Source organism: Pempheris klunzingeri, chromosome 2, assembly GCF_042242105.1.
Source record: "Pempheris klunzingeri isolate RE-2024b chromosome 2, fPemKlu1.hap1, whole genome shotgun sequence".
In the NCBI taxonomy this organism is placed as follows: domain Eukaryota; kingdom Metazoa; phylum Chordata; class Actinopteri; order Acropomatiformes; family Pempheridae; genus Pempheris; species Pempheris klunzingeri.
In genome coordinates, this window is record NC_092013.1 from 16,070,366 (window position 1) to 16,085,335 (window position 14,970).

Genomic DNA, 14,970 nt, shown 5'->3' on the forward strand with positions numbered 1-14,970 from the left:
AGAGAGTTTCTTTCTTTCGGCCAATGCATAGTGCCAGATAAAGATGTCTTGCTAAATACAATTATTTTTATATTTATATATTATATCTATATGTCAGTTTAGCTGATAACTGAGCCTGAGAGAGTAGCGACACTCCAGCAGTGATCATGGAAAACGGAAGTAAGTTGTGTCACATTGATCAACAGGTCCAAGCAGGTGTAGATCAGATCATCAATAACTCATCCAGAAAATGACTAAGAGATGCTGTAAAGTTGGCTGCACCAGGATTTCATCCCACAGTCTGATGTCTGATTTGTTCTCCTGTCATGTCACGAAAAACATCTTACATCCTAGTGTGTGAAATGAGTCACCTGAGTGTATTAACCCTGTACCAGCTTTTTTAGGGGTACAAAAGCAAAACAGAGTTTACTATCATGAATTTGATTTTAATGGCTGCACACTAATGTTAGGACAGCCTGTCATCCTCTTTGCTGGGTCAAGGCAGCTACTAATAAAATTAGCATAAGCTAACATTAATTTAGAGGCTATGAGGTAGCTTTAGCTGGTCAGCTGTCCGAGCACAGAGCCAGCATACTGTTAGTAGAGCAGGACTGAAAAGTGAAATCTATCAATGGTTCAGTTTTCAAACCTGGAGACTCAATGAGGTAAAACAGCTGTGGGCAGGACTCATCTGACCACTGAGTGATGTGACTGAAGCAAATAAATCTTTTCCGTGAATCTTGCGCTTTCAAGCAGGTCAAGCAGGGTGGTTGTATATTTGCCTGACAATGTGTCCTAAAGTCATTTATACAGAAATGTCATTCAGGTGGTTTTCTGTCGGCGCTGTTTAGTCACATTAAAGCTGGAGAGACTAGTTTGTTTTCCCTCTCAAACAGGAGCAAGCTGAAGTTCCCGGATGTTCCGATCTGATCCGTGTTTGGAAGATATGTTTTATCTTTTTTTTTCCCGCCTCGGCTTGACTCTTCAATGTCTGCATTCATCTCTACCATCAGTCATAAAACCGTTTAAAAATAGATTTATATTATATCATATATTTTTTATTTTTGTATGTTTCGGTATTCAGCTCACTCCTGGGGGGCGGAGTTTATAAGAATCGACATTGTCCGATGTTCATTCTGTGTATTCGCGCTGTCCCGACCTACAAAACACGCACACCTCGTGTCCAATCACATTAATTGAACAGGTACCTGCGCGCGGGCGGACCCAGCGTTAGCTAAACTTGAGAGGCTGGTGGGACCCAGCGGTCAGTCCACGGTTATCAAGAATAAATGGTAAACTTAATATTCCTTATTTATCAGGCTAAACACCGACAAGTGGGTTTGATATTTGACAGCTGGCTTTGTTGTGCTGTGTTTCCTCAGGCAGGAGCTTCAGGGAAACACTGCGCCACCAAAAAACCAACATTAGCGTTAGCTGATGTGTTCAAGGACCACTCTGAAGACGAGCGGTCTTTTTACGGGTTTTCTGACAGCGAAGTCAGCGACCACTGCGAGAAAGTGAGTAATTTGGCCCAAATGATGCCTTCATGTTGTTTGATGGGAGTCTTGAAACTGTGCTACATAGTTTGGTTGTTTAGGTAAGAGTTAGCTAGTAGCTGTAACATGCTCTGTCATAATAAGGAGTTTTGATAAAAACAGAGATCACACTAGCCAAATGAGAAATCATCTCAATTTGTGTTCATCAGAATTCACATTGGGGAGATGAAGATGAAGATGAAGATGAAGCCCAGACTGAACTTTCCCCCAAGAAACTTAAAGACACATCTAAACCATCCTCTGGTGCCCAGCCCTTCAAGCTGAGGGTGGCTCTCCGCTCCAATCCCCGCACCCAGCAGTCCAGTGGTGATGAGGAGGCAGAGGAGGAAGAAAAGAGGACAAAAAAGAGGGGAGCGAAGAAGGTGGGAAATACCAGTCGCGCAAAGAGGATGAGACATGTTAAATTTGAGGATGAAGAGATCGCAGTGGCTCAGCAGCCTCTTTCTGAGGAGCGGGGATCCGATTTGGCAGAAGACGAAGTGGATTCTTTCCTGGCAAAGAGACAACAGAACATCAAGGCCAACAAAGCAATGGTAAAGCAGAAGGACAAAACCTTGTATAGTGGAGCACTGCTTGAAAATCACAGGCTGATCTAACAAATTGTGGCTATGGTTCCCAAAGTAGTGCCCAAGGATACCCAGGGTTCCCAACAAAATCAAAGTTCAGACTTAGTACTTTCATGACATTTGACCTCACAGAGAAATCTACTATAGATATAGCTACACCCCTTTATGCCTACAGTAGAAATGGTCCATTAAAGTCACGGGTACGACTTTGACTTGAGTCATGAATATCAGGACTTTGACAAAATGGCGTTGAATCTGTTGACTTTCTGACACCAGCCGATCGCATTGTGCAAGTAGGAGGGAAAGGTATGTTTGACCAACAACAGATGATCAAAATAAGATGTAAAGTCTGCTGTGGGAGGCAATGTGCAAAACATTCAGCTCAGAAATCAGAAATGACAATTGTTTCTTTTCTTGTGTGGTTAGTTTGTGTTCAAAAGTTATAAAGTTTGATTGAGTGTTTATTTAATGGCGAGTACACATTACCAACAGCTTAAACTGTACAGATAATTGAGAAATCAGTGCAGTGCAAAAAATACTTTTTGTTACAAGTTCTGACAAATTTGCCCTGCTAGAATAAGTCTGGTCTCTAATCCTTACCCTCCCTGTTTTCTTGACAGTTGGCTCAGCTGATGGCCGACCTGCAGAAGATGCCAGGAGGAGCTGGGATTCTGAAAAAAGAAGCAGGCAAACGGAAGACAAAAGAGAGAAGTTCTGTGAGTAGAAGACGATGAAACACCTCTCACACACCACTGAATTTTGTCCAGAGGGCGGTTGTTAATATTTAATGTGAAGGATGGGGGACATCCGCATTTTGCTAAAAGTCTAGATTCAGCTAGAGAGGTTCTTTCTCTTTAGAATTCAGCAGAGCTCTGAATAATAATATCTCTAAATAATTCTACGCACTGAGGCGATTTTATCCAACATGGCTTGCAGCGTCCACCACGCTCTGGTGCAGCTGAAGGAGAGTCCAGGAGGAACCCAGAGCGCGCTTCTCGCAGACAGACCCGCTCTATGAGGGGTGCTGAGGATCCTTCAGCCCCAAAGGAGGAAGAAGTGGAGCTCACCTTGGAGGAGGAGCTGCTGGAGGTCAGCTCTGTCATTTAGAAAGGACCTTTTAAAAATGTTCAGAGAAGGACTGGGAGCTATTATGGCGCTTAGAATATAATGTTCAAGGTTCGTTTTTAGTCTGCTTTATTGCACAGTAAGAATTCTACTCGGCTGTATTGTGCACATGAATACTTTTGCTGTATTTTGTGTATTCACTGAACTCAAGGTGTGCATGAGTCTTCTCAGTTTCTTGTAGAAAGGTGAGCAGGAGGAAAATATCCATTGGCGAGGAAAGAACTCCTTCACACTGTCCTATTACTTGCAGTTAACATTTTTAGAAATAACGTTGAGTTTTCTCTTCTCTTGCCTCTGTGTTTACTTTTAAAGTAGATCTCAGGCAGGGACATCACATAATTTCATATCAACACTATTGTGTAGTGCAGCAAATTGTATAAAAGTGAGTGTAATGAGGGTGAAAACTGGAGTCATGCTGTTCACATTCTGACATCATGGGACCAAGACGACACCTAACAATTGATCAGCAGCACCTCGCCATTGCGAGGCTTCAAACAGGAAGTCCTCAGACAGAAGTGTCCACTGAGCTTAGAGGGTCACAGAGTGTCATCAGCAGGTTGCAACAGAGATACAGAGACTGGAAGAGTCACAGAAAGGAGAGGAGTGGACGTCCTTTGGCCACATCCCAATTTTACGTTTACCCTCCACTGTTGTTAGATTTTCTTTCAATAAATTGTTCAAGATGAAGAAACTACCATTGCATGCTGATACTTAAATGTCCTACTTTCATGATATAATATCACTGTAGCATTAACTTTTTATATTTTCCATAAATTTCACCTGAAAGTCGAATATCCCTAACTTTTTGTGAACCCTGTATATAATATGTATATGTACTTTATAGTGGTGGGAGCCGACCATGTATTAGTCTTTGTGCAGGTCTGTGGTGCGCTAACTTGTATTTCGTTACTTTGTGTGTAAAACCAAATTAATCATTATTTTTGCCTTTGTGCTCCAGGTACGCAGAGCTCCGCGGCAGCGTGGCGCCCCGCGGCCCACTCAGAGCAAACCTCATTTTATCCGTCCTGTGGAGGACATCACAGAGGATGAGATCCAGCTGGTCGCAGACAACATGACTGAGAAAGTCTACAACAGAGTCACAGTGAGTTCTCAGCCGGTCTCCACCTGCAGTCCTACACAAAAATGGAGTTGTACCATTATTAGTTAGTTTGGAGCCAAATCACTGTGGCAGCTTTGGTTCAGACTCCTGATATGTGATGCAGTCATCAGGTGACCGTCAGGTGGAAATCTCTACATCTACTGAACCTCTATATAACGGGATATTCACATGGTGTCGGTTGGCACTAAACATGACAAAATGAATCAAGAAGACTTTATTGTCACATGTTCAGCAGTTACATGAAGCAATCACTGGCAGTGAAATTCTTGTGTCTCTGGTTCCCAGTAACACTGCTAACAGTATCATTAAAGAAAAACACACCAGCAAGTAAGTAATATAAAATAGGTATATACAAGTAAAAAAAACAATAAAGAACATAAAATGAAATGTACAGCTAAATAGATAATAGATAAATAGAGGTGCAAAATAGGGCAGTGCAAAATTGTTTGTGCAGATTATGGGCAGTTTAAAAGTCTTATGGCCTGGGGGATGAAACAGTCTCTGAGCCTGCTGGTGTGGGCTCGGATGCTGCGGTACCGACGGTCAGACGGCAGCAGGCAGAACAGTTTGTGGCTAAGGTGATAAGAGTCCTTGATCATACTGATGGCCTTCTTCCTACACCGCTGGGTGTAGAGGTCCTCCATGGATGGCAGCATCGTCCTGGTGATGTGCTGTGCAGTCTTCATGTAGTAAAAATGTCCGTGTACCTGTCCACCAACTCTGCTGTTGAGGTGTCTTTGTGTATTTTCAGGGCTCCACGTGCCATCAGTGCCGTCAGAAAACGATTGACACGAAGACGTGCTGCCGCAGTGAGGACTGTCGGGGGATTCAGGGTCAGTTCTGTGGGCCGTGCCTGAGGAACAGATATGGAGAGGATGTCAAGAAGGCGCTGCTTGATCCGGTCAGACCGCTGTCACACCAGCACACACTGCATTATTTTATTTCTTTCCAAGTTTGACGAACCACTTTTAGTCAGTGCAGTGTTTCAGTCTTGCACGGGGCCAGATTTTATACAACAAAGGTATAGTGAGAGATTTATATAAAGAGGGTTCAATACGGATGAAGTTTAAAATGCCCGTAGTTAATCCCTTTTGGCTAAATCTAAAAGTCAGGTTATTGATCAGTTAAAAAAATGGATTTTGTGTGACTTAATGTACGATTTTATGTCAGTGGTGCACAACATGAAATGGAAAACTTGGATTGGATTGACATTGGAGACACCAGAGAAACATAGAGAGAGAACTGTAGATGTTGTGGTCACTGTGGTTATATTATGTGTCACTAGGACACTCAAAACTGGCAACCTCTGTTGTACTCAGACTTTGTATGTGCTCTTCATCATTTGCACCTTTAAGAATGCAGCCTTGCAAGCATAAATCAAGGTAGTAGCACTTGTGCTGTAAAGTTAAATACGGTTTGTTTGTTTTTTGTTCTTTTGCTTGTGTTCTGTCAGTTTGTCTTTCTCTGATTGCAGTCAGTTTAGTGTTTACCCTTATGCTCTTCTCCTCAGGAGTGGAAGTGCCCTCCCTGTCGCGGTATATGCAACTGCAGCTTCTGCCGCCAGCGCGATGGCCGCTGCCCAACCGGCATCCTGTTCCCGCTGGCTCAGTACCACGGCTTCTCTGACGTCCACTCCTACCTCAGCAGGTGGGGAACGGCGCCTAAAGATTTTATTTGATAACTTCAGGTGTTCACAAATTGTGGAGTGAATAGCCTCATAATGTTTTCTGCTTAAGCTTTATAAAAAAATCTGATTATGCCGCTCGCCACCTTTGTGTTGGAACTGACTAACAACTAAGATGTCTTGTTTTACTTTTTACAGCCTCCGAAACAAACTGAAGAATGAGGACAATGATGTAGAGATGTGATATCAACACTGGGGGGGGCAATTGTTCAAACTATTTCCTCCCTGTTAAAGTTGAGTCTTTGTTTTAATCCTGGTGAAACATGCAACCTGTGATTTTAAATGAATAAAGCATTTCTTCGTCAGCTGAGTGATGTCTGTTTGAGACAAGTTTGCAAAGAAATGAGACAATGAATTTTCATAATTTTAATCCAGCTGTTGGCATTTTGCAGTAGTAGTATACACACAATATAAAATCCCTTATTAAACGGGGCAAAAACATAAGAGCACTTGTTGTCCAATGAACTTAGTCTGCAGAGTTTCAAAAGAGAGATTTTAAACTACATTTTCTGACATTATACAAGTTACAAATTATCTCTCAAAGCAGAATTCTGAAGCAAAGAAAATAATTTCAACTGAGATGAGAAGCAACTTGACAGACTTTGACCCTTAATACATTTTACAACTCATTTCTGACAACAGAAGGGATGTGTGTTCGAGGTTTGCCTCGAGCTGGATCGTTTCCAGTTAGAACTTCACCATATACATTACAAGAGTAAAAATTATTAGAAAGTCTCCGGACCAAAGAAAGATTTCCTAGTTTTGCTTATAAGAGGAGTATGAACCTTTGGTTTTGAGCTTACATATTTATGCTGTCTGGACATTACAAAATATTTCACGCTGACCAGATATGAATAAAGAATACATTTCAACAGAAAGAAAACAAACTGAAGGGACTGCAAGGCATAGTCTCAGTTAATAAGGATACCACAGAGGAATAGTACAGGGAGGATCTGGGCTGTATAGAATACATAGTTCTATGACAGAAAGGCTCTTAAGTTTACACATTTAATCTACATATATATATATAATATATATATATATAAAAAGTAATAACATAAGATTAAGATTGATTGTGCACAAGAGGTTCATACAACTGAAAGGCAAACTCTTGCAATCGTGTAAGATGATTCTGCCTAAGCTAAGAATTTCTGTAGCCTTTACATTACCAAAAATATTTATTATATTTATATATACATAAAAAATCAAAATGTTTCTGCTATGATAAACATATCAAAGCATGATGGCTTGAATGTGTGTACCTACATAAGAGGTTAAAGAGTTATTCTCAGGATGTCAGTGCCCTGACACACCTACATCCTCACACTGATTAGTGCTTCAGGCTCTGACCTGGTTGTGACCTCGTTATTCAGCCCTCGTCTAAACTGTCCACCCTAAAACGCTTTACATGTTATTCCTACAATACTGGGATTGTTAGTCTGTGAACGAGCACAGTTCTCCCAAAACTGCAACTGCGGACATGAAAGAACCAAATTTTTGCTGCTTTGTGATTTCAGTTTTAGGGGCGAATTCTTTTTTAATTATGGGCCAATGTGGGCCTGATAGCCTGGGGAGCGCGTCTGATACAGCAGCCCAGGTGTAGACGGACAAGAAGTGAAGCTCACAGCCTTGGAAACAAGTGTGACTTAGTGCTGTCATCTCTTTACTAAAGAAGCTTGTAGGGGGAATATTACTAGCTACCAATTCAACATCAAGTGTGCTGGTCTGTGTGCTTTATTGTAATCTCACCATCAAGTAAGATTGGGTCTTCGTGTGGGACAAATGTTAGTGTTGTGCCATTTCCATTCAGGGGAAATAAGATTTCATGATGATTTCTCTAGTCTAACATTTTAATCCAACTCATCCAGCGCTGACCCTTAAATGCTAACGGTATCTAAATACAAGATGGAAATCCATAAGTCTGCCTCAGTTCTCAAATTCAATAGTGTCTCTCATGTTGCCCCTGTGATCACCTCTCCTCCCTGAAGCCTTTGAGAGGTTCTGCGTCTGCAGTCAGACGTGCCCTTTTTAACCCCAAATGTCCAAACGTCCACCAAAGCCGCCTTCCTGCTCCTCCACTGTCCTTAGTAGCTGTTGCCGTTAATTTGGTGAAGGTCCACCTGCATCATGTTGATCCCGCTGCTGGCTAATCGAGCTATGCTCTCTGCCGATAAGGTTTCCATGGTGACGATGGTGTGCTGGTCATTAGCTGACACTGCTCCTGTTTCGACTTTTGTTCCTGCTGCAGGGGAACCAGCGTCAGTCGAGCCTGTGGTGCTGCTGGTGGTGGCGCCGACTGCTTTCTTGTTTAAGTGGGTTTTGATGTGCTTGGAGAGATGATCACTGCGCATGAAGCGCTTGGGACACTCGGGGCAAACAAATCTTTTCTCACCTGAAAAATGGAGGGAGAAGAAAAAAAAAAAATCAACATAAAAATGCAGCTAGTATCACCTGGCTACGGCAGGCTGTTGGCAACGCAGTGAAGAATATTTAAAATGATTAATGCACTGTAACACAGTGTAGAATACTTAAAAAATATTGTGGAAAAATAAAGTTATGCAAGATCCAAGTGGATAATTAATCATAAAGCAGCATCTAAGAATTTGTTATCAGTTAATATTGATTGATCGCTAGGCCCAGAAAATGTCACATAAAATATTGCATCATTTCCCAGAGACCCAAACTTCAAATTGCTTGATTTGTTTTTCCAAAACCTGAAGATATTTACTTTAATATAGACATTATATAACCATATTTGAGAATCTGAAACCAGTAAATATTGTGATTAAAATCAGACCTTCACAATAAATCATCATCAAGATAGCTGCCAATTAAATTTCTGTTGTTCAACAAATTATAGATTGCTTCAGGTCTATTTAATCCTGTTGCAAAAAACTGACTCCCTTCAAAGTTTTGGTGATGTTGATATTAGCACGTACGCTTAATGTTTCTTATTCTTATATCAAAACCACAAAGAACTTCAATTAAGTCTTTGGTCTCTGACTTGTCTGAGATTTAACATCCTCCTCATGATGCCAAACAAAATAAATAAATCCTCAGTGTCACCTGTGTGCGTCCTCTTATGGCGCTGGAGCTCATCTGAACGGGTGAATCGTTTTCCACAAAAAGACCAGTTGCAGATGAAAGGTCGCTCTCCTGTGTGCCAGCGGAGGTGGGCCCTCAGGTGGGACGTCTTGCCGTAGATCTTCCCACAGCCAGAGATGTGACAAATGTGTTGCTTCTTTTTAGTCGGATCACTGTTTGGTGTAAAAAGCATAAAGATGAGTTAGAGGTGTTGCGTTCTCTGTGAGGAAACGTAGCGTTTCTCTGAGATACTCTATAGGAAAAAATGGTTTATCATGATAATTCTGATAAATTGTAATATTAATACTTAAAGCTCTTCAATGTCAAGACAAACACGATTCATTGTACACACTAACAAATGAGAATGAATTACAAATAACAGTGTATAGCATGATAAAATAAGTTAATATCTGAAAAACATTGAAAACCTACATTAAATCACCTTTTAAGTAAGCACTCAGTAGCCACTTTATTAGGTGACATAACATATATCTTTAACAAAGCTCATAATGTTCAGTTTTTGGTGATCTGAAATGTGCAGATGAAATTGTGTGTTTATTACGGAGGTACAAAGGTGGTGCTATATAGGACTACACTATAATAAGGTGTTTCTAATTTACATCCATTGGGGGAACAAGATTCAGTCCACATTACTAAATATGACCCTCAAATGCTAAAACACATCATTCACTTACCACCTATCAGACAATGTCGAGAGAAGCTGATCATTTTAGGCAACATAAAAGTGAAAACTCTGGCAGAACAGGGAGTTTTGGATGAGAATAGATTGTACAGATGTGCTTAATAATGTGGTTTAGAGTCATTACCGTCCTTCTCCATCTTTGCAGAAGGGGCAGGTACAAGCTTCCCTGCGGTTACGTCGTCCTTGAGGTGGTGGGCTTATATCCTCATCATCCATAGCTGTGCTGTCATCCAAACTTTCCCCGCCTGTCTGTAAGCCCTGCTCTCCTGTGGTGATGTGACAGAAAATACTCAAGTGTTAGATTATCTATACAACGGTTTGAGATACATTTGGTCTTTTCAATTTTAATGAGTAACGTGAGAATTTACAGACAAATGCCGGAAAGCCTGAGCCCTCCAGGTTTTAGCTATGAGACTTGAGTCAATGTTAGTTTAATGTCAGCACTGACACTGATGTGCAGAAAATACTGCCATTCAGTGCTGTCAAACAAAGTCGGCTGAATTCATCTCTGCTGGGAAGCATTGCGACAGACCGATTACGACAGGCTCAATGATTCCTCACAAACCGTAGTTGGCTATTTGATCAAATGAAGACGGGCAAGCATAGAAACACAGTAGGAGGGACTGCCGATAACAGAACTGAAAAATGACTCAGACATAGTAATGGTTGGATTAAGATGGGAGCGGTCAAGTTACAACCCTACTATGACACAGAGGTTGTGACCAATCCACAGCTACTGTACAGTAATGTGACCATCGTCTAAGGTGAAACAGTGTCGCCAAGAAAATAAAAAACATTAACACAAACAAATGCAATGCAGTAAAAAGGTCAGAGAAACACTAAGCTGAACTGGTCTAACCAGTATTGTGCTCACAAAGACACACAGAGAGCAAAAGACATCAAGTCCTGAGATACAATATACTTTTCTATTTCAGAGTAAACATCTGGGGAAAAACCTTCAAAACAGCAAGTAAACCGAAAACTACATATTTACTCAATTGCCAGTTAGTCTACTGCTGAGCAGCTACTGTGTACTATGACAGCTGAACATTAGTTGTTGCTTATGTGCTTTGCGTAAAATAACTAAAACTAGGCACAGTCAAAGGTTAATTTCAGCCTTTGGTATTTTGATCATGTCTAAAGAAGTAATGACTACAAATGGCAACGTCAAATAACATAAACCAATCTTATTTAGAGATTCGGATGGTCCTGTATGAGGATTGCACAAATGATGTCCTTCTTTGGGCTTCTTTTTTTCCTGAGTCACTAACAGCTCAAAATATCTGAAATGATTGTTGATTTAATGTACTGTATGTTACGATAGCTCATTTTGCAAAATGTCATTTATACATTTTTTACACTGACTACCTAAATTATTTGCAAAGAGCAGGCAACTGACTGACCTGCTGCGCTGGTAATGGCGATGGGAACAGTCTGCAGCTGGTGCATCTGCAGCCCGGAGCCTCCGAGTGTGTTGAGATTTATGGTCTGGATGCCTGGAATCTGCACTGTGTTCACGGACACTCCTCCAGCTGCAGCAGCTCCCTGAGCCTGGCCAAGCTGGGGGAGAGACTGCACTGGGGCCAGCGTGATCTGTGGTCCTGTCGGACTCTGGATCTGAATGGTCTGCCAGCTCACCTGGCCATTGTGGCCTACAGTGCGCAGGAGGATGGGGCCTGTGTTTGGCATAATTTGAAGATTTTGCAGCCCTTCCTGGCTGAGTGTTGGAGCTGCAAATACCTGACCGCCAGCGGCCGTGACAGTACCGGCCTGGATGGTCTGGAGGGGTGTTGCACCTTGGATAACCTGCTGAGGCTGAATAAGGATCTGCTGTGGCTGCTGCCCGTCTCTGTTGTCTGGCTGTATTGGGACACCCAGGGAAGATGCTGTGTTATGCTGGAATGTGCCCGTCATCACTCCATTGCTGTTCTGTGTTTGGGTCATTCCATAAGTAGTTGCAGCCTGCGTGGTGATAGTGGACGCACTTGTCATGTAACCTGTTCCACTGTTGGAAGACACTGGATGTTGCGATTGCTGTATAACTTGATTTCCCCCAGTATCTCCTCCACCATTTGCATCTCCTCCTGAGCTGCCTGTTCCAGTACTGACGGGCAACAGCGTGATGTTTCCATTTAGTGACACGGGCATATTTGCCAGGAACTGGGGCTGGTTTTGTAACATGCCATTGCCTAAGCTTATATTTTGAATGGGGATGGCTCCCTGAAGGAGACTGGGCATCGTTATGATGTTTCCCGCTGCACCAGCTCTGTTGGTTGTGGCAATGATTTGCTGCCCATTGGGAGAGGACACTATCTGAAACTGCTGCCCTGGTGCTGCAGCTGCAGCAGTATCCTGCTGAGTGTGTGCCAACTGCAGTGGCTGGCCATCTACTGTTTGAAATTGGGGAATAACCTGATACTGAATATTGGGCATCATACCTGATATGGTGGTAAGGACCTGCTGACCCTGCATCGACGGAGCCTGAGCTACTACGTACTGCTGTGGCGGCTGCTGTTGTCCCTGAGCGCTTACAGCAGCTACTGATGGTGACAGCACCTGTCTGCTCTTGCCTGCATCTCCTACAGTCATCACTCCAGAGGAATCAGTGGTGATGGTGTTAGTGCCTGAGGATGCTTGAATGCTGAGAGGGATAACCTGCCAGCCGTTGGCACTGGAGGTGAAAACGCCCTGGTTTAGGTCCAGCTGTTGCTGCTGGTTTTGTTGGTCTGTGGGTGAATCGTTCTCTCCTGGGGTGTCAATTCGACTACATGTGGCTGCCAACAAGGCAAGTGGGGATGGCTGCTGTGAGTCCTGGAAAGAGAATAGATGAAAGAAGAACAGAAGGAATTTATATAGTGAAAATGCATCGAACATAAATGTTGAGGCTACATTAAATCTAAATGGCTGCCAAAATGTCCGCTCAGATTTTGAGCCACTTTACATTTAGTGATGCAGTTCTTATTTGTACAGTAAAAAGGAAACAATAATACCAACAGAGGAATGCTAACATTTCTGAGCACTTTTATCGGCAAGCTTAAGTAGTGCTTTACAATTTAACAGCAGAGTAAAATATAATTGGAATAAATATTGAAATAAATAACAGGTTAATTGCACAAATTATATTTAAAAAATAGATTAAAGAAAGCTAAACCACATCATTACAACAGCCATGATTAAAAGTTAAAAGTAAAAGAACTAATTTAAAACACAAATATGCAAATTTGAAGAGTCTGGTGTGAAGAGGCCACAATTAATGTGGTGGAGTTTAGATTTATAAAACAAACACATCAAAATAAATTATGTGACTGGGTTTTAAAATCAATCCATGCACACTCCCATGGCCATATTCATGAAATTAAACCTATAGTCCCTCCTCACAGAGAGAGGGGCTGGAGTAAGGAGAACAGGGGGAAGCAGGGTGGGAGAGTATGGGAGGGACCACATTTTTTCTAGGGCAGCGGCGGGCTCGGCTTCCCCTCCCCCCAAACCCACCCATCTCCCTCCCACACTTTATTTTGCCCTATAAACTGACACACTCCTCTAGCCACCCCCTCCAAGGCCAGCCAAATGGGCCGAGCGAAATGCTCACGAAGTGCCGGGGTTTGACGGGAACACCCCGTGTGGGCGAAATCTACCTGCCCATTCCCCACCCCAGTGACATGTGCTCTGGTGAGAAAATCAACAAGCCGTGCAAGTCTCGGTACAAATGAATTACAGAACTAAACAAACGAAGGGGAAATAAATAACAAGTTCGGCGGGGATGAGTGGGGGGCATGGTTAATGTTTCTCGGCTTGACACCCATCTGATTTGGCAAACAGCACCAATACGGTTAACCTACTTGTGGATTTGTGTTTCGCTTTTGACTGAAGCCTCCACCGCTCTCCACAGCGGCCATTTCACCCTGCTGCTGATCTGCGGAAGAAGAGTTTGTAAGATCACTTATCTTAAAGTAGTTACGTTCAAACAACAGACCGTCAAACAGCGCTAACATTGCAGTCATCAAGTGGGGAAAACGCAGTGTACGCATGGTCGACCTCACGTAAATAACTAAACTTTCTGAATTTGCGAAGTTAACGTGAAGCAATTCAGACTAGAAATAACAAGGAAATCCATGCCACAAGTGCTCGGAGGGCCAGCTAGCCTGTTGGCTAAGCTAACATTAACTCACCACAACAAGTAATGTTGAGTAAAAGTGCCAAGTAATGGCTACTCAGAGAGACATACTTTCAGCTACAGTACTACGAACAACTCTTAAGCTAGCTGACGTGAATTGGATAAAGTTAAACTACGGTGTGGGCTGGTACAGTTAACTGAGAGCAGAAGTTACGTTACTATGAGACAGTTAGCTAGCTTAACTTGGCTGGCTAAATGTTGTTAGCTAAGTACCGACAATTAGCAGTTTAGTAGTTGGTCGCTTTTTAACTGCCTGAGATGCTACATAAACAACACAGTACCGTACTTATAAGAGGAGATACGCTTCTTACACTTTGGCTGTAAACTTACTGCTTCGTTCGCAACATGCGGCTGAGTTTTTAAAAAGTTCACTTACTGCTCATAATTTGAAGACGGGAGGAGTTTCTCTGGTCTTTTTTCGACTTGACAACTTTTCACAACTTCACACACACTTGACGAGCTCCCCCTATGAAGGAGAGGGACGGGTGCGCTCGATTACAGGACCGGCGCAGCTGTCAGGCTGCACCGAGCGCGACCATTGAGCGGCAAACAGCTCAACACAGTTTAATTATCCAACTTTACGAAATAACACTGGGACACAACATTTTCCGGGTTTTCACCCACATCTTACAATCCCCATCAGCGAATGTTTCCTGTTAAAACTCCGCTGATTGACGTTGTCTTGACCAGTCAAAATCAGCTGGACTAACTTTAAATCCGTAATGTTTCCCGTCACTCAGTATACCTCCCAAAGTCCCTTTGGCTTTGCTTTAGCGCCTTTAAACAATATACGTTGATTTCAATTAGTAATTAACAACCAATAGCACCTTTAATTATCGTTAAGTAACGAGATATTATCAACCATATCACTAGTAAGGCTCAACTGTCACAGCCACACGGAATAGAAACCAAAGCCTGTTAAATTCAGTTATAATATGTCGAGAAGAGAAGATGTGTTGAGTTTAAAATTCAACCTAAT

The 14,970-nt window shown here is 42.4% G+C and overlaps 2 protein-coding genes across 2 annotated transcripts; one reads left to right on the forward strand and one right to left on the reverse strand.

The window, feature by feature from the left end:
- Window positions 1-1,225: 1,225 nt before the first annotated feature.
- Window positions 1,226-6,232, forward strand: LOC139219475 (cell division cycle-associated protein 7-like). Its single transcript, XM_070851342.1, has 9 exons — window positions 1,226-1,271; window positions 1,362-1,496; window positions 1,685-2,068; window positions 2,722-2,817; window positions 3,038-3,190; window positions 4,185-4,328; window positions 5,098-5,247; window positions 5,857-5,993; window positions 6,169-6,232. The coding sequence occupies exons 1-9, from the start codon at window positions 1,269-1,271 to the stop codon at window positions 6,212-6,214; spliced, it is 1,248 nt and encodes a 415-aa protein (XP_070707443.1). The 5' UTR covers window positions 1,226-1,268; the 3' UTR covers window positions 6,215-6,232.
- A 151-nt stretch (window positions 6,233-6,383) lies between these two features.
- Window positions 6,384-14,451, reverse strand: sp1 (sp1 transcription factor). Its single transcript, XM_070852309.1, has 6 exons — window positions 14,368-14,451; window positions 13,657-13,730; window positions 11,221-12,628; window positions 9,942-10,083; window positions 9,097-9,287; window positions 6,384-8,422 (listed from the first exon to the last, which is right to left on the reverse strand). Exons 1-6 carry the CDS (start codon window positions 14,372-14,374, stop codon window positions 8,115-8,117), a joined length of 2,130 nt encoding a protein of 709 aa, XP_070708410.1. The 5' UTR covers window positions 14,375-14,451; the 3' UTR covers window positions 6,384-8,114.
- Between the last annotated feature and the right edge of the window lie 519 nt (window positions 14,452-14,970).